The following is a 17,831-nucleotide window of genomic DNA, read 5'->3' on the forward strand; positions in this document are numbered from 1 at the left end:
ACCCACAGATTGAGAACCACTGATCTAGAGCCAACTGTTAACCATGTTTCTAATAAGGGTTAGGGGTGGAGCCTCTCCCTGAAGCCCTTCCTCTAGTTGAAACTGGGTCTCATGCATCGCAGGCTGCTTTAGAAAGTTGTATGTAGCCAAGGATGACCTTGAACTTTTTTGATCCTCCTGTCTCCATCTCTCAAGTGCTAGGGTTACAGGTGTGTGTTATCATGCCTGGTTTATGCAATGCTAGGGATTGAACCCAGGACTTTGTGCATGCTGGGCAAACACACTACCAAGTAAGTTACGTCAATGACCCACTCTTTTTTATTTTTATATTCTTATTTGTTGCTGTTTTTTTTAAATAAAGAATATATATTATTGAGATAACCTTAAAACAATAATTATTTTAATAAGGCTTTTTATTGGGCAGTTTGAAAAAAAAATCAGAAGCTTCACATTTATCAAGTAGAGATTGGCTGAAAGCTCTCATCCTTAAACGGCATTCAAGGGTTTGACTGCCAACTGGTAAGAAACCCTTGTTTCTTTCTTCCATGACCCTGCTGTAATGGAGTTTGCCCCAGGATCCCGATGTTGTACTGACCTTGACTGCAGGTCTTCCCGGTGTATCCTGGATAGCATCTACATTTATTCGGTCCCACACACTCACCGAACTTGCATCTGGGCTCACACAGAGCTGTAAAAGGGAAGGAGAGCCTGATGATATAGCCGACATGCTGACAATGCACACAGGTAGATTGCCTTCTACGTACATGGCAGAGGCCCCTTTGGGAGTGGACTGAGAATTTGTCTCCTTGTTACTCCACTTTCACTTTTTCCAACACTGGGCAGGGATTGCCTTGTAAGCCAAACTAGCCCTCCCATCCACAAATCAGTGAATGACAATATATTGTATTCATTTGCTTGGGCATGGCCATGCCTTCAGCGTTGTGAACCTCCAGACCACACAGCCAACAACTTCTGCATGTCAACCCAAAATATTAACAAAGAAAGGAGAGAATTTGAGAGGAAGACACATCAGAGTAACATACGTTCCAAGGTCCCTCCATTTCTTTCTGTCATTTGTCTCTTCTCATCTCCTGTATGTCTCTATTTTTCTTTCTTTTTGCTGTGTGTTGCGTGTTCACATGTGTGTGAATGTGAATGCACATAAATGTACTTTAACGTGAAAGCCAGAGGACATTTTGTGTGATTCTTCAGGTGGTATTTATTTGTTTATTTTAAAACATGTATTTATTTGTATTGGGGGGCAGGGAATGCATGTGCCATGGCAGACATGTGGAGGTCAGAGGACAACTTGCAGCAATTGGTTCTCTTTTACTACCATGTAGGCCCTGGGGATCAAACCTAAGTCATCACACGTGGCCTCAAGGGCTTTTATCCAATGAGTCATCTTGCTGTCCACCCCCCCCCCCCCATCTTGTTTTCTGAGACAGAGTCCCCTGCTGGCTTTAAGGATCATAGATTAAGGCTGGCCAGTGAGTCTCAGGGACCACCTGACTCTGCCTCTCCAGGGCCAGGATCACGAATATGCTCAAGCACTCCGGGTTTATTTATTTCATTATTAGCATGGGTTCTGTGGATAGAATTTAGCTCCTCATGCCTTTGTGACAAGCACTTCACTGACTGAGCTTTTGTCCCAGCATGACTATTTTTCTTTGGTATGAGCAAGATCTTTTTAGTGTTTGGTTTTTGTTTTTGTTTTTTTGTTTGTTTCTTTTTTTTTCTATCGTTAAATTTGAATAGCTTACTCTGATGAGCACTCGAAGCTTAATGATGATGGAGACCATAGAAGCATAACACAGGCAGGGTTTGTTTCTTTGCTATTGACTTTTGTATCCTAATACATGGCATGAAGTAGGCATTCAATACATCTCTCTTCAGTGAACAAAATGGTAGGCTAATACAAGAGAGCTAGAACACTGTAAGCTGAATTGGGAGCAAGGAAAAATGATCGAAGACGAGGGCAAGTTTGAAGCAGGCTCAGGGGAAGGAGATGAGCAAAATGAGCGAGACAATTTCTATTACTGTGTTTTCAGTGACTTCACACAATTACTTAAAATTCACCTTTTCTCCTGCAACATTTTATATACTGCTGTGAATACGCTACATATGAGTGAATAGGCACATCACATGCAAATATATGCCACACACAAATGTGTGCTATATATGCAAATATATCACAGCGATAGGCATGGACTGGGGGCCTTGTGCATGTTAGTCAAATGGTCTGCCGGTGAACTACATTCCTAGACCTTGCTTTTGTTTTTCTTTTGGGACAGGGTCTCACTATGCAGCCTAAGCTGATCTTGAACTCATGAGCCTCTTACTTCTGCTTCTCTCGTGCTGGGGTTAGAAGTGTGCACCAATGTGCTCAGAACACATATGATTTCCAATAGCGAATAAAGCAATAGACATAGAAATTGCAACAGGGAAACATTGTGGTTCTGAACAAGTCATAACTAAGAAGGGAAGGAGAGGAACAAATATGTTCCCAGCAAACATTTTCCCTTCTGGAGACGAAAGAGATGGAATGTAATTCCCAGTGTCTCTGTTGTTATGAACATGGACTTGGTAATGCAGCTCTAAGTTTAGAAGTTAGACAAAATCAATCTTTGATAGTTTTGTAAGTCCCGAAGAGCTGTGATTGCTCCCTGGAAGCTGATTTCCAATGTGATCCAGACAGGAAAGCCCAGGGTGAATGCCAGATAGCACACAGGAGAAATATTGAGTAACATCCTTGCTCTAAGGTCAAAGCTTCAGAAAGATGTTTTTAATTTACAGCGACTTAGATCTATGGCCAGAACAGCCAATCCAGCAAAGGGAAGTTCAGTTTGTGTCTAAAGCAGCCAGAGGCTGAGACACACTTTGTACAAACTCAAACGCTCACTCTCAGTTTTCCCTCAAACTCCTCCATCTGTAGTTTTTCATCCTTGGACAGCACTTCATTCCATGTCCCTAGAGGGACATATATTTTGAGATTAATCATACAGGCTTGATTAGACTTCACTGCTGAGGGAAGATGTAGACAGAGGCAGAGGCAAGGGCTGGTGGCAGGGGTCCAGGGTACATGGGTGCAGGTCATTGAGAGAAACAAAGAATAAACAGTAGATGGAAGAGAAGGCATCCGTGGACTGGGACCTCCCAGCCAGGCTTTGGTATTGCTTGTTGGGGCAGGTCGATGTGTGTTTTTCTTATTGCATAGGCTGAACTCTGGTTTCGGAATAAGAAACTCAGCAAGAGGGGAGTGGCCATCCTTGTTATTTTGTGCTTCTAGGAACATATGACCTGATCGACAAGAAGAAACATGCAGGGGCTAGGGATGGGGCATTGTTAGGAGAGTGCTTGCCTAGAATGCCAAAAGTCCTGGGTTTGGTCCTCAGGACTACATAAAACTGGGCATGGCAGTGAGTGCCTGTGGTCCTAGCACTCAAGACAAAGGATGAGGAGGATAAGATTATCCTCAACTACGTAGAGAGCTTAAGGCTACTAAAACTCCTGGAAAAAAAAACAAATCCAATAAAATATGTATATAATTTTAGGTCTAAAAGTTGTTCATTGCACATTAAGACCCAAAATATTCAACAAAGGCAACAGAATTGCTAACTGCCTTTAGCTCACAGCATCTGCATGTTGAACATTTTTCTTAAGCTCTCCCATAGGATCTTTTAACCTCTTACTTTACATTCCTTCGTGCCTGTGATATATAGTCCATGAAACCAGTGAGCTTGTGATTGGCTGCATATACTGTGGCCAGACTACTCGGATCCAGTTGAAGAACGGCCCTCACAAAAGGCCAAAGCTCACTCTTTTATTCACCAGTGGCATGCTGGGTCTGATTGAGTTTTACAGCAGTAAGTGTTGAGGTTCGTGAGGCTGTAAGAAATTCACATGTCTCAGGTGACTTTTACCCCTTTCCACCTGACTGCCTTCAAAGAAGAATGATTAATACTGTGTCTAGGTAAAGAATAAAGCTATGTTTAATGCTCCCAACACCTGGTGCTTTGAAGGACAGAAGTGTGACAAGAGTCACTGGTCCTTTCTGAGCCAATAGTAATTTATGAAGCCTTTTGTTTTCTGTGTGACAGGGAGTAAGCACACACTTTAGTGCCTCCACTCTGGACCTTCTGAGGGGGTATTGCCCTTTCCATGTTCCGGAAGAGGAAACAGGGCCTTAGTGAACTGCACTAACTTCTCCAAGGTTGCCTGCATCAGTCTAGCATATGATGGCTTTGATCATAATGCGTCTAGTCAGGAGGACTACTGCTTGCTTAGCAAGCATTCTCTCAGTGGAGGTACATCCATCCATCTTCCCTTCTAATTGACACGGGTCCCAGAGTGATGCTCTGTCTTCCTTTAAGTAGATGGGCAATGATGATCTTTATTATATTTTATTTTTTAGCATCTTAACATTCTTCTCATGCCATTAAGAAGAAACTCTGATGGCTGAAAGTTTTGAATAACAGGGAGTGTGTGGAAACACTATCCATGTCTTCTGTTGTTCCTATGGATTTCAGATATCACGTTCTGCCATGCCCTACAGTCAATCTAGATCTTTTAAAGTATTGTATTTTTTTCTTTGACAATTTTATGCATGTACACAATGCATTTTTATCAGATTTGGCTCCCAGTATACCTCCTATCTCCCTTCCATGCCTCCTGGACCCCCTTTTCTTCCCAGCAATCCCTCCTCCTATTTCCACATCCTCTGCCTTTTTAGACTCTGTGGTGATTTGAATAAGCACGGCCCCCATAGACTCACATATTTTGATGCTTGGTCATTGGGGAGTGTCACTATTTAAGAGCAATTAGAAGGTGGCCTTGTTGGAGGAAGTGTGTCACTAGGGGTGGGCAGTGAGGTTTCAAAAGCCGAAGCTAGGCCCAATGTCTCTCTCTTCCTGCTGCCCACTGACCTGCAGTGGAACTCTCAGTTACTTCTCCAGCACCACGTCTGCCTGTGTGCTGCCATGCTCTCTACCATGATGATAATGGACAAACCTTTGAAACCATAAGCAAGCCCCAATTAAATGCTTTTTTTAAATAAGAGTTGCCATGGTCATGGTGTCTCTTCACAGGAATAGAACAATAACTAAGACAGGCCCACTGAGTTTAATCAGGGTGTTTGCATAAGTGTAGGTAATTGTGTGGATACTAACTAGGGCAAGGGGAAATTACTAGTGGCCATCTTACTGAAAAATAATGACCTCTACTACTCTAGCAGCTATTAATCTATCTATTTGGCACCAGGGAGAATGGAGGGGGTTGGGTCAGGGAAAGGCCTATGAGGAAATTATATAGTTACTTCTAAAATAGCTAGCATTTTAATGCATTTCTGCAATACTTAAGCGTGTCATTACCCCATTTAAAAGACAAGGAACTCATGATCTGATACCTGCTGGGGAGAGTTAAAGCAGATTTCTACACTGAAGTAGATGTGTCAAGGAGTACCACTACTTGAGAGGGATTAGGATGTGTGACCTTAATGGAGGAAGGAGTCACTGGGATAGTAAGTTGTCTATTTCAGACAAGATAACCAATTGCCTTGAAGAACTGCAGGGTTGATTGCTCTCTATCACATATATGGGCCACTATGGAAAATCACATAAAATCAATATAAGGCAGAGATCTATGTTCATTTCAGTTCTCAAAAATCCTCTGGAAATGATCAGATGTCTCTCAATGAGCTCCTAAAACAGGAGCAGAGAAACAGCATCTAAGGAGAATTCTGTTTCCTTAATCTGTAACCCCCACAAAATAAATGAAGAACAATAACACCTTTGCACATGTGTGCATTTCTTGCTATTAGAAACTGCTCTTAAGGAATTGAAAAAAAAACATGAAAAAAAAAAAGGAATTGAAAAAATGGGAGTGGCATATCTATAAGGTATAATGGTCCCTGTTCTATTTGTAGCCAGAGACTACTTGGCTATTAGCCTATGAATAAGAATTAAAATGTGTATTTTACTAGAAATCAGTTAGAAAAACCATAATAAGGAGTTAATTGGCCTGGTTTTGCCCATCTCAATTTATACAGATTAAATCAAACCAAAGCCAAACCAACCCACAGTTATATTTGCTCAAATAGTAGTAAAAATAAAAATGAATCAAAAGAGTCTCCTAAAATTACTCCTGCCTAGTGTGCTAGTGCCAACCATTCTGGATGGGAAGAAACTTCACTGGGACCAAAACTTTGAGTATTGGTAATTACCCATGTCTTTACCCCAGAGACTACACTGGCAATGGTGTCATAGACTGACAACTAGGCTTCCTGACCCAATTGCAGGGTTGTCTGAATTTTTACAAAAATTACCTTCACATACTCCCTTGCTGTTCCTTTTCCAGCCGTAGCAGCAGGCCGTCTTAGTTCCATAGTGACAGACCCCGGGCTGGCGTGCTAGAGCTGGCAACCTGTAATCCCTTGGGCTGTGGATAAAGAACCATGTGTTAGTACCAAGAAAACACAGAGGGCCACTGAGGTGCTTCCTTGCCATGGAAACAACAGGAAAGATGTCAAATATCTGGGTGATTTCCACAGACCTGAGATAAGTGCTAGATTCCACAGGGGGAAACCCACAAAACTAACCAGCCAACCAACCAAAACCAAAAACCCTGAACTTGAGGGTTGGCAGCCTCTGCCTTCCATCCCTTGCCAACGCTCCTCTAGTTGTGCCCATTCCCTTTTTGCCCAGGGGTAAAGAAATTGGTTGCAGACTCTGTAAAGGTAGAGTTGATTAAAGGGATTTTAAAAAATGAACATCTTTGAAACTGGGAGAATGCCACCTCTCCAATCTGTTCTGAATGGGTCCAGTGGCTTTTCAGTTCTGGCTTTGTGACAGGGACTCACTGGCTGAGTGGTTTTGGCTCACACAAGAGCTCTGCATTTTTGACTTCATGGCCACCTGGGAGTCATTGGGCAGCCTGAAATCACTGTACACTATGGACAGTAAAAAGTGCGAGACTATTCTGCCAAATCGTCTCATGTTACAGAGGAGGAAACTCCAACACCATACAGTGGAGGTCTGTCCCCAAGCAGAGCCAGGTGCTGGAGATTTAAATTTCTGTGCTTCAAAACAGCCCCTTGGAAACACAATTTGCTAAACTCTCAACTATTGAGCAACAATCTTGACATTGAGCAAGAAGCCCCTGCAAACATTTTCTCAAAGGGACTAGGGGGTAAATATTTCAGGCTTTGCAGGCCATAGGTATCTGTTTATATGCAAAAGCAGCCATAGGCAATAGCAAACAGATGTGTGTGTGTGTGTGTGTGTGTGTGTGTGTGTGTGTGTGTGTGTGTGTGTGATTGTTCCAATCGTATTTTATTTCTGGGGCCGTGAAGCTAGCTCAGTCAGCAAAGTCTCTCATGTATTCCAGGCTGTCCTTGAACTTGTCACGTAAAGAAGGTTGACCTTGAACTTCTCATCTTGCTGCTTCCTCGGTCCTAGTGCTGAGATTATGGTTGTGCATTACCATTTCCAGTTTACATGTTGCTGAGGTTCAAACACTGAGCTTCCTGGGTATCAAGTGAGCACCCTTTCAACAGAACTACATCCGTATCCTTGAACATATTATTTTATCCCATCATCAACCATTTGAAATGTTAAAACTGGCTTTGGCTCATATGTTGTATAACCTGGGGGCCACCTTAGTCTGTGGGTTGTAGCTTGCAGACCTCTGATCTGAAGAGTGAGCCCCCGCCCCCCAAGAAGAACTCCAAGTAACACCCCCAGGTAGGAAGCTCCTTGCCTGTTTACCTACTTGATGTCTTGGGGTTGAATAGAACTGCTACCAGACTAGCAGAAAAGACATACATTGTTACAGAGGGGTGCATATGAAATACAGTGTCAAACCATTTGCTGAGTTCTTTAACAGATAACGGGTACAGGTACAGGCTTGAATATATGCTAGTTTGTAGTATCTTAATCCAAGTCAGATAGTTAAACAACTGTGCCTGTTTCTCATATGATCTGCCTTTCTTACAAACTTCATTTCTCAGAGATTTAAAAAAAAATGGAGTTTGGGACATCTCATTCACCAAGAGCACAAAATGAGAGAAAAAATAAAGTTCTAGAAAAAAACCCTTTTTTCAGGATTGTTTAAAAATTTTATTTATTCACTTTACATCTTGAATGCAGCTCCCCTCCTCCCAATCCCCCCTCACGCACCCCTCCATTTGGCCCTCTCCTTCTCCTCAGAGAAGTGGGAGGTCCCCCATGGGTACCAATCCACCTTGGCACATTAAGTAGCTGCAGGACTCAGTGCATTTTCTCCCACTGGGGCCAGACAAGGCAGCCCAGTTAGGGGAATGGGATCCAAAGGCAGGCAACAGAGTCAGAGATAGCTCCTGCTCCAGTTTCTGGGGGACCCACATGAAGACCAAGCTGCACATCTGCTGAATCTGTGCAGGGGGCCTAGGACCAGTTCATGCATGCTCTTTGGTTGGTGCTTCAGTCTCAGTGAGGCCCCTTGAGCCTAGGTTAGCTGACTCCTTTGGTCTTCTTGTGGAGTCCTTGATCCCTCCAGCTCCCTGAATTGTTCTCCCAAGTCTTCCACAGGACTCCTCGAGCTCTGTCTGATGTTTGGCTGTGGGTGTCTGCATCTGTTTCCATCCGCAGCTGGGTCAATATTTGTTTTTATTTTATGTGCATTGGTGTCTTGCCTGCATGTATATCTGTGGGAGGGTATTGAATCCTCTGGAATTGGAGTTGTAGACAATTGTGAGCTGCCATGAGGGTGTTGGGAATTGTACCTGGGTCCCTCTGGTAGAGCATCCAGTGCTCTTAATTGCTGAGCCATCTCTATAGCTTCCCTTTCATTTCTAATAGGAATTCATAAGCTAGTTATTAAATTACTTGGAAAAGGTTTCTGAACCCCTATATGACTGATATTTTAGGCTAGTTGATCCTTTGTTTTTTGTTTCAGGACTATCTTGGGCACTCTAAGATGTTTAGTAGCATCCATGGTTGCTGTCTATAGTTACCTATAGCACATAGCCCCCCAAGCTGTGACAATAAAAACACTTCTCATGTTAGCTGAGTGTGGTAGTGCACACTTATAACCCTAGAACTCTACAGGAGGGACTGAAGGATCATTGTTTTAGGTCAGAGAGATAGACACAGCAAATTCCAAGCTGGGTAAGGTTATATAGCAAGATGTTGTTTTAAAAACCAAAGTGACATTTGCCAAATATCCCCACAAGGCAAAACCATCTTCAATTAAGTACCATTACTTTAAAGTGAAACATTTGATGAGGTTTTTCTGTGTTCCAAGCTGTTACTTGGGGACCTGGGTGGAGCAGAGAAACAAGAAAGAGACACCCTTTGCTTTTTTTCCTATAGCAAGGAGATGCACTATAGTATAGAACACCCTGGTAGCTCCCATTAATATGCTTTGAGGAAAGGATGTTTTTGGTACTTGATACTGCACAAATGTCTAGTTAGTGCATGCTAAGCTATTGCTCACCACTGAACTATAGCCCTAGTCCTGAAAAAGAACTTTGACTGAGAAATATTGCAACTATGTGCTATAATCAAGTCTATATCTTCCTAACAATTCTACAATGGTAAGTACTTTGCTGTTGACCCACAACATGACTAGCACTGACCAAGGAGGACACTGTAGATCACTGAACATAAGCTATGTGGAGTAAAAACCTGCTATTTCATAGATGATGCCCTGAAATACCTTTGATTTTAGCACTAAGAAATTGAGATATGACTCATAAAATGCAAAACTGACATTTTAAAATACATACTTCAGTCAGTGAGTTTTAGTATTCTCATTATGTTATGCACTTAGTAATTAATTCCAAGACATTTCCATCACCCCCAAAAGGAACAGTTATTTCTAATTCCTTCCTTGAACATCAGTGTAATGTCCTTGTACCATATATCTACCTTAAATTTATGAATTTGCCTTTTCTGGATGTGTCATACAAAGAGAAACATACACTACATAGCTTTGAGTGTCTAGCTTCTTTAACTTCAGGTTTTAGCATATACCAATCCTTTATCTTTTGTTTGTTTGTTTTTATTTTTTGAAACAGGGTTTCTCTGTGTAGTCTTGGCTGTCCTGGACTTGATTTGTAGACCAGGCTGGCCTTGAACTCACAGAGATCTGCCTGCCTCTGCCTCCTGAGTGCTGGGATTACAGGCGTGCCACACCAAGCGTGGTCCTTTACTCCTTTTTATTGCTAAATGATACTTCATTGGATGAATGTACGTACCACACATTGTTTACCCACCCATCAACTGATGGACATTTGAGATTTCTTTTCACCCTTAGCTATTATGAAATATGTTGCTATGAGCATTGGTATATAAGTTTCATATTTCTTGGTTATACAACTAAGAGTGGAATTTCTGGAATATCAACTATATTGAAATCCTAATTCCAATGTGGAATCATTTGGAGGTGGGGCAATAGGAGGTGATAAGATAATAAGGATTGAGCTCTCATAAGTGGTATTAGTGTCCTTATAAGAAGAGGCAAGAGGACTAGCTCACTTGAGAAGTCCACACCTGGAAGAGAACCTTTGCCTGAATGCAATTGTTCTGTCATTTTGTTCTTGGCTTTATAGTTTTCTGAACTAAGACTAATATGGACAGAAGTCAGCCCCGTGGAGTGATAGAAGACTGAGGGTAGTGGGAATGAAATGAATGCAGACTAAGTGATAAGAGAGCTATGTTTATCCTTTCATAACCCAGAAGATTGGCACAAGCAAAGAGAAAGGGGAGTGGGTTGGTGTAGAAAGAGTAGGTAGTAATGGTAGGCAAGGGGTGACATCACAGAGATTTTATAATCCAGTTAGGGCTCTGAGGTTTTGTGTCCTAAGGGCAACAGCACAGAAGTGAAGCTAAGCAAGAGGGTTATTTGACAAGAGTTTCTTTTAGCCAGGTATGATAATGCATGCCTCTGATACCAGCACTTGGGGGGTGGAGGCAGGAGGATCAGGAGTCAAGACCATCTTTAGCTACATAGTGGATTCAAGGCCAATCTGGGTGTGTGGGCTAGTTTCATGTCAGCTTGACACAAGTTAGAGTCATCTGAAAAGAGGGAACCTCAATTGAGATAATGCCTCCATAAGATCCATCTGATGTAGGGCATTTTCTTAATAGTTATTGATGTCGGAGGGCCCAGTCCATTGTGGGTGATACTATCATTGGGGTTTATAAGAAAACAAGGCTAAGAAAGCCATGATGAGTAAGTTGCAGCACCCCTCCATGGCCTCTGCATCTAGGTTCCTGCCCTGCTTGAGTTCCTACCTTCACTGCTTTTGATGATAAACTACTATGTGGAGCTGTGAGTGAAATAAACCCTTTCCTTGCCAAATTGCTTTTGGTCATGATGTTTCATCACAGCAATAGTAACCCTAATGAAGACACTGAGATTTAGGAAACACTTTCTAAAACCAAGACCCAGAACAACAACAAACAAACAAAACATAAAAGGAGGGTCTAGGAAGGTGGCAAGTCAGTAAAGTGTGTGCTGTGCAAACATGAGGACCTGAATTAGGATTCCCAGTACCTTCATTTAAAAAAAATTAAGAGCAACAGTACACACCTGTAATCCCAGCAACAGCAGGTAGAGACAGATGGGTCTGGAGCTAGCTGACCCAGTTAGTCTAACTGAATGGGTGAACTCTCAAGTTCAGTTAGAGACCTGGTCTCAAAAATTAAGACGAGCCAGGCTTGATGGTGCACGCCTCTAATGCCAACACTCAGGAGACAGAGGCAGGTGGATCACTGTGAGTTTAAAGCCAGTCTGGTCTACAAAATGAGTCCAGTATAGCCAGGGCTACACAGAGAAATCCTGTTTTGACCCCCCCCCCAAAGATGGAGAATAACAGTTACTTCTGACCCTTACTCATACACATGTGCACCTGCATGCATGCATACACACACACACACACACACACACACACACACACACACACACACACACCCACACATCTGGTTTACCTGATTTTCCTTTAGAAAAACATTCTCATGGGAGCAAGCTGGAGGATGTACTGGAGGGAGGGTGGAAAGAATATCAATTGGCTTAGAAGACAAATGGTTCCTTAGAGTAGAGCAGCAGAGGAGGGGGCAGGGAGGAGTAGATGGAATTTTGATTAGAACCATTCATCCATTTATTCACTTCACAACTATTATATTGAGTCTCCAAATGATTTAGGCACCAGGTTCGTTTCTAAAGGCCCTAAAGAAAACAGATGTCTGCCTTCACAGGCCTGTTATTCTCCCAAGTTGTATATAGCATGTGAGAGGTATGCCCCATCTGGAGGACGGCAGCACCATATTTCTAGAATGGAGAATATACGTGGAGGGCTATGCTGGGAACAGGAGAAATAATGAGTTGTAAGATTTTGAAGGCTTATTAAACAGAGAACTTAGAGAAAATGTTGAGCAGAAAGTTGGGTATTTGGGTCCAGTGTCTAGGAAGCATGACTTGGTTTGGGAAATACAGGTAGGTAGACCTTCCTGAAGCTAAGGGAGGATAGATAAGGTAGTAAGAGGAGATGGAGACTTAGGGTAGAGGAAATAGCACATAAGAGGTAGGCCGGGGAAGAGGAAGGAAGGTTGAGAAAAATCAAGGCAATTCTCAGAGGATAACTGTTATGATGGATTGACTATGAACTGCCCCACCCACGTAGGCTTGGGTGTCTGAACACTTGGTCCCAAGTTAGTGGCACTGTTTTTGGGAAGTTGTATAACATTTAGGAGGTAGATCCTTGCTTGAGGAAGTGAGACAATATGGGAAAAGCATCAAGGATTAGGGCCCCACCTAGCTCTGTACTTTGTGGTCCAGCTCTGCAACATACTCCTACTACCACGAACAGAGGCAACCACTATACCTTCCCCACAATGGACTGTATCCCATTCAAGCATGAGCCCCCATCAATAAATCTTTCCTCCCTTAAGCTGGTTCTGTCAGGCATTCTCACAGCTGAATGGTGAGAGGTAATTAACTTGATCACTTGGATTATGGCTTCCATCCTGGGCTGTTATTATATTGACTCTGTGACCTTCAGAAGTTATTTCACTTTCCTATACCTCCATTATCTCATTACTGAAATGTGCATAAGAAAAATTAAGTATCTCATGGCGTTTTTGATAATTAAATGACTTTGAGCCACATGGCCTATTCGCCGTGTGGGATTATTAGATGTGTTGATTTTTAGAAGAGAGCCATGGTTCCCATCAAAATGTCCACCATAGGACCCCCACCTTCATGAGGGGAAGTTGTGGCCTTGCTTAAATGTGATGACAGATTCCCAAGAGAAGAGTCATTGGAATCCTGTGTCAACTATGTTTGTGCAGCAGGAAGTCTTCAAGGCACGTTCTTCCAGCTGCCACAATTTCCATATAATTTAGTTTTGTTTGTAGAAGTAGAAGTCAGTTTTCATTATAATGGACATTTATAGATGTTTATCTTAGAGAAAGTGACCTTATATATCATTTAATTCCAACCCATCATTTTATACAAAACCAAAAACCAAAAACCAAAACACCAAAGGCCAAGCTGGGTGTGGTGGTGAGCACCTATAATCCCAGCACTTGGAGAGGCAGAGGCAAGAGGAAATCTTGTCTCAGAAAAAAAAAGAGAAAGAGAGAGATAGAGAAAGAAACAAAGGCCAAAGAAGGTGACATTGTTGATGTTCCTAGCCAGAGAAGAGCATATCAATCATCCATCTCTTCTGCAGTTGTTTCTTCAAGGTTGAAGGGAAGGGGTGGGCATAAGGAGACTCAAGAGGTTCCCCCTTGAGGTTCTATTAAGCAGTTAACAATTTCTGAAAGAGAGGAGACTGTTTAGTGGAGCTGCCTGAAGGTAACAGCTTTTGTGAGTCATTGGTCATGCTAAGGTGGGCCTTCTGGTGATGTAGCTGACTGAGTCACTCATGTTCTTGTCAGTGCCTCTGATGAACTCACTGGTTCACTGTGCTGGAGTTGGAATTGCTTCTTTATTTTGTCACTGCCCTCTTTATCTGGGAATGAATAGACTCCCCAGGAAAAGTTATACCATGCCTCCCATCTACCCATTTCCCCCCAATATATCAGGCACTGTACTGCTCACTGAGATTATCAAGGGTATACAAGAACAAAGAATTAGAGCCTAGTGGTAAAAAGAAAGAAGGAAATAAGTAGTTGTGCCCTAGTGCAAGAGCTATACCAGAGGGGAGAGTTCTCAGGAGCCAGGGGAATATAGGAAGTAGTTCATTAGGATGGGTTAGTGATGGGTCTTCTGGATGGAATGGTTGGCAGAATTTAGTTAGCCTGGTGAAGTGGGAAGGAGATTAAAGGCATGTACCACCACACCAGGCTTTCTTTTCTTTTCTTTTTTCTTAAGAAAAAAAGTTTGTTTGGGTTTACAGTTGTGGGGTGTGAGTCCATGGTAGCAGTGCATCAGGAATGCAAGTGATCACATCCTCAACCACACGGATGAAAAGAGACTTAGCTAGAGGCAAGTTGAGGCAGTAGACGTTCAAAGCTCCCCCTCCCCCAGTGGCGCACTTCCTCCAGTAAGTTTCCACCTCCTAGGTCACCCTGTTTCCAAAGAAACTTTGGAACTTAGAAGAAAGGAATCAATAATTGGGCAGGAAGACTACAGAAGAGTTGTAAATCAACTAAGGATCAGAGCTACATACATGTTTGTCAGCATAGGCAAAGAATCAAAAAGTGTAAAAAACTGTAGCCACAAGCAACTTTTCTTTTCCAGGCAAGCCCCTTTTCCTATTTTCCCACCAGCCTGACTTGTTTTCCCCACATTTCTCCAGTGTCCCTGACAAGTTGACTGAATTTTTACACAGATAACTGTAACCTCAGTGGAAAAACAAACTTTTACTCACAGTACATTTATTCTCACAGGCAGTTGAGTCCGAGTCATTCACAGCAGCTGAGCTTCAGGCAACTGACTACCATGATCCAAACTATACTTCCTCCTCCTGCAGGGCTCAGCTAAGGCAGACGCTGGACCGCTAACCACTGAGCTGTGAACAGCGTCTTCCCACAGGTTCAGACAGTTCTGTGACCCTCTCTAGGTTCTGTGTGTTGATAGATCCTTGATTAAATAAATTATGCTGAATTCAATTGGCCTAACTTTTAAAAAAATTTTATTTTCCCTCCTCTTTTTCTTTTATTGAAAATAGATTCTTTTCAGCTGGGCACGGTGACACATGCCTGTAATCCCAGCACTTGAGGAGGTGGAGGCAGAGGCAGGCGGATCTCTGTGAGTTCCAGGTCAGCGCGGTCTGCCAAGTGAGTCTAGGACAGCCAAGGCTACACAGAGAAACCCTGTCTCAAAAACAAACAAAAGAAAATATATTATTGTGCTATACAATCTATCCTGATTATAGTTTCCCCTCCCTCTACTGCTCCCAGCTCCTCCCCACTGCTTCAGATTTGCTCCCTTTCTGTCTCTCATTACATTTCCATCATTTCCAGCCATTTTTTGCAATGATTAGATATGAAGTAAAACAAAACAGATAGAAATTTGTTTAAATATGTTATATTTTAAACACCTAATTAGAAAGCAGTGCAGGGTCTCTAGTATAGGTGGCCAAGCCTATCTTCTATGTCTAAATCACAGTCAATTAGTTTGGATTGGAAATACCGTATTTTTCAGACCATAAGACGCACCCAGTTTTTAGAGCAGTAAAATCCTGCACACATTCCTCAGCTGGCACACTGAAGACATCGGTAAGTGACCTCTTTGTTGATGCCCAATGGAGAGCAATCAGACCATAAGGTACACCCTAACTTTCCCCCCACTTTTTGGTGGGAGGAAGCGTGTCTTTATGGTCCAAAAAATATGATAATGCTGCTTGGGGTTAACTAGTAGAAGAAAGTTACCCGAAGATGGGATTTGCATGCTGTTGGCACATTTTTAAAGCTCTCCAGGAAAAAAAAATCTAAAACCCAAAACAGGCTTCTCAAGCCTTATTGCTTTCAGATGCTTGACTTCAGGTACAACAGGCAACCCAAGAAATACGAGGTATATTAATTTGTCCCATATCATCATTTTGATGACTCACGAAATACTTCAAAGTGCTAATGGCTGATACCTGGTCCATCAAAATATTGTGAACAAATCAAGATTCCCTCCCCACTACAAAAGATACCAAAAAAAATGCAGCTTAATAGTTCAGCTCTGTTGGGAGATTGGAGCCATAGATCTGGGCACAGTGCCCGTGGCCGGAAACTCTGAAAGCTGAAGCAGGACAAGCATGAGTTTGAAGATAGCCTGGGCTATATAGCAAGTTTCAGGACAACCTGGGCTAGGCAGGGAGACACTGTCTCAAAAACAGAAAAAAATTTAGAGCTGGAGAGTTGGCTCAGTGGTTAAGATCACTTGCTGCTCTTGCAAAGGACCCAGGCTCAGTTCCCAGCACCCACGTGGCCTACCGCACCAACTGTAATTCTCCTTCCCAAGGATCTGATGGCTTCTTCTCACAGCGACGGGTACACACGTAGTGCACACATACACGTTCAGACAAAGCACTCATGCAAAGGATAAAAATAAACAAATCTTTAACAAGGTGCACACCTTTAATCCCAGCACTTGAGAGGCAGAGGCAGGCAGATTTCTGTGAGTTTGAGGACAGCCTGGTCTAAAAGCAAGTCCAGAACAGCCAAGGCTACGCAGGGAAACCCTGTCATGAAACAACAACAACAACAATCTAGCTTGGATTTCATTTATTTAAAAATGCAGACAAGGGGCTGGGGATATGGATCAGTAGGTAAAATGTTTGAGGACCAGAGGTCTGCATCCCCAGAGCCTAAGTAGAAAGACAGGCAGGTATGCTGGCTGCCTGCAATCCTAGCACTTAGGAAACAGAGAGAAGGCATTCCCAGGACAAGCTCACTGCCAGACTGACTAGATTCGGCAAGCTCTAGCTTAGCCAATTCAGCAAGAAACTCTGCCTCAATACATGCACCAGCACTCATATCCAGCCATGTGTCCCCACACAGGTAACCATGCATACACGCATGCATACTACATACATACAAATGCAAAATTGCAAATGACGGTTTTTAAACAATTAACTCATGGTTAACTATATAATAGATCCTGATATTCAGACAGTAACACAATTCAAAGCACAACTGTATGGCTTATGGCTGCTCCAGGAATAATAGCACCATGTCCTCTGCACGTGTCCTACAGGAGCCCCAATGTCTTGAGTGAATATGCTAGGAAAAACCATCAGAGAACATAAAAATCATCAGAGGAACATGAGTCAATAAACTAGCAACATGCATCTTAATTAGTAAGTGTGAGGTCCATGTATTCACCAACTTTGAAGAGTACCCTTCAAAGGGCCAGCCACAACTGGGATTTTACTGGTCTAATCCTTAGATTCTACATCTGGCCATGGAAATGAAGGGAAAAAATCACTTAAAGGGGGAAAAGCATTAGGAGACAGAATTGCTAATAATTAACTTGCTAATTTATAGATGCCAGACAAAAAATTGATTTATTATACCAAGAATCCAGTTCTGTGTTGCCAGTTTTGAAAATGTACATGTGCATTTATTTAAAATTACAGAAAAATAAAATTAATCATTCAGCTATTTATATTTAAGTGGAAACAATATGGTTGGGGGAAGGAAGGAATCCAGGGCAAGCAGGCATGACATGCTTGATGATAGTGCAATGCATAGTTTGGAAAAATGAAATTCAGAATGTTCAGAAAAATAGCTTTAACTTACTTCTCCCTAGTGCTACATGGTATTCCAAGGTAATATTACCAAATGACTTGAATTATTTTCTAAGATCCTCTCCTCCTGGCCCTTTGCTTTAAATCCATGCCTATTCTAACGTAT

The 17,831-nt window shown here is 42.4% G+C and overlaps 1 protein-coding gene across 2 annotated transcripts in view; it reads right to left on the reverse strand.

Annotated features, from left to right (window-relative positions):
* Positions 1-17,831, reverse strand: part of EGFL6 (EGF like domain multiple 6) — a 62,966-nt gene that overhangs the window by 35,832 nt on the left and 9,303 nt on the right. For both annotated transcript variants that reach the window (XM_084789908.1, XM_084789909.1), the window contains exons 2-3: positions 6,323-6,435; positions 596-688 (exon numbers count right to left, since the gene is read on the reverse strand). In XM_084789908.1, coding sequence (XP_084646034.1) covers positions 596-688; positions 6,323-6,435 — 206 coding nt within the window. The remainder of the gene's footprint in view (positions 1-595; positions 689-6,322; positions 6,436-17,831) is intronic.

This window comes from Acomys minous (genome assembly GCF_964271855.1).
Source record: "Acomys minous genome assembly, chromosome: 7".
Lineage (NCBI taxonomy): Eukaryota > Metazoa > Chordata > Mammalia > Rodentia > Muridae > Acomys > Acomys minous.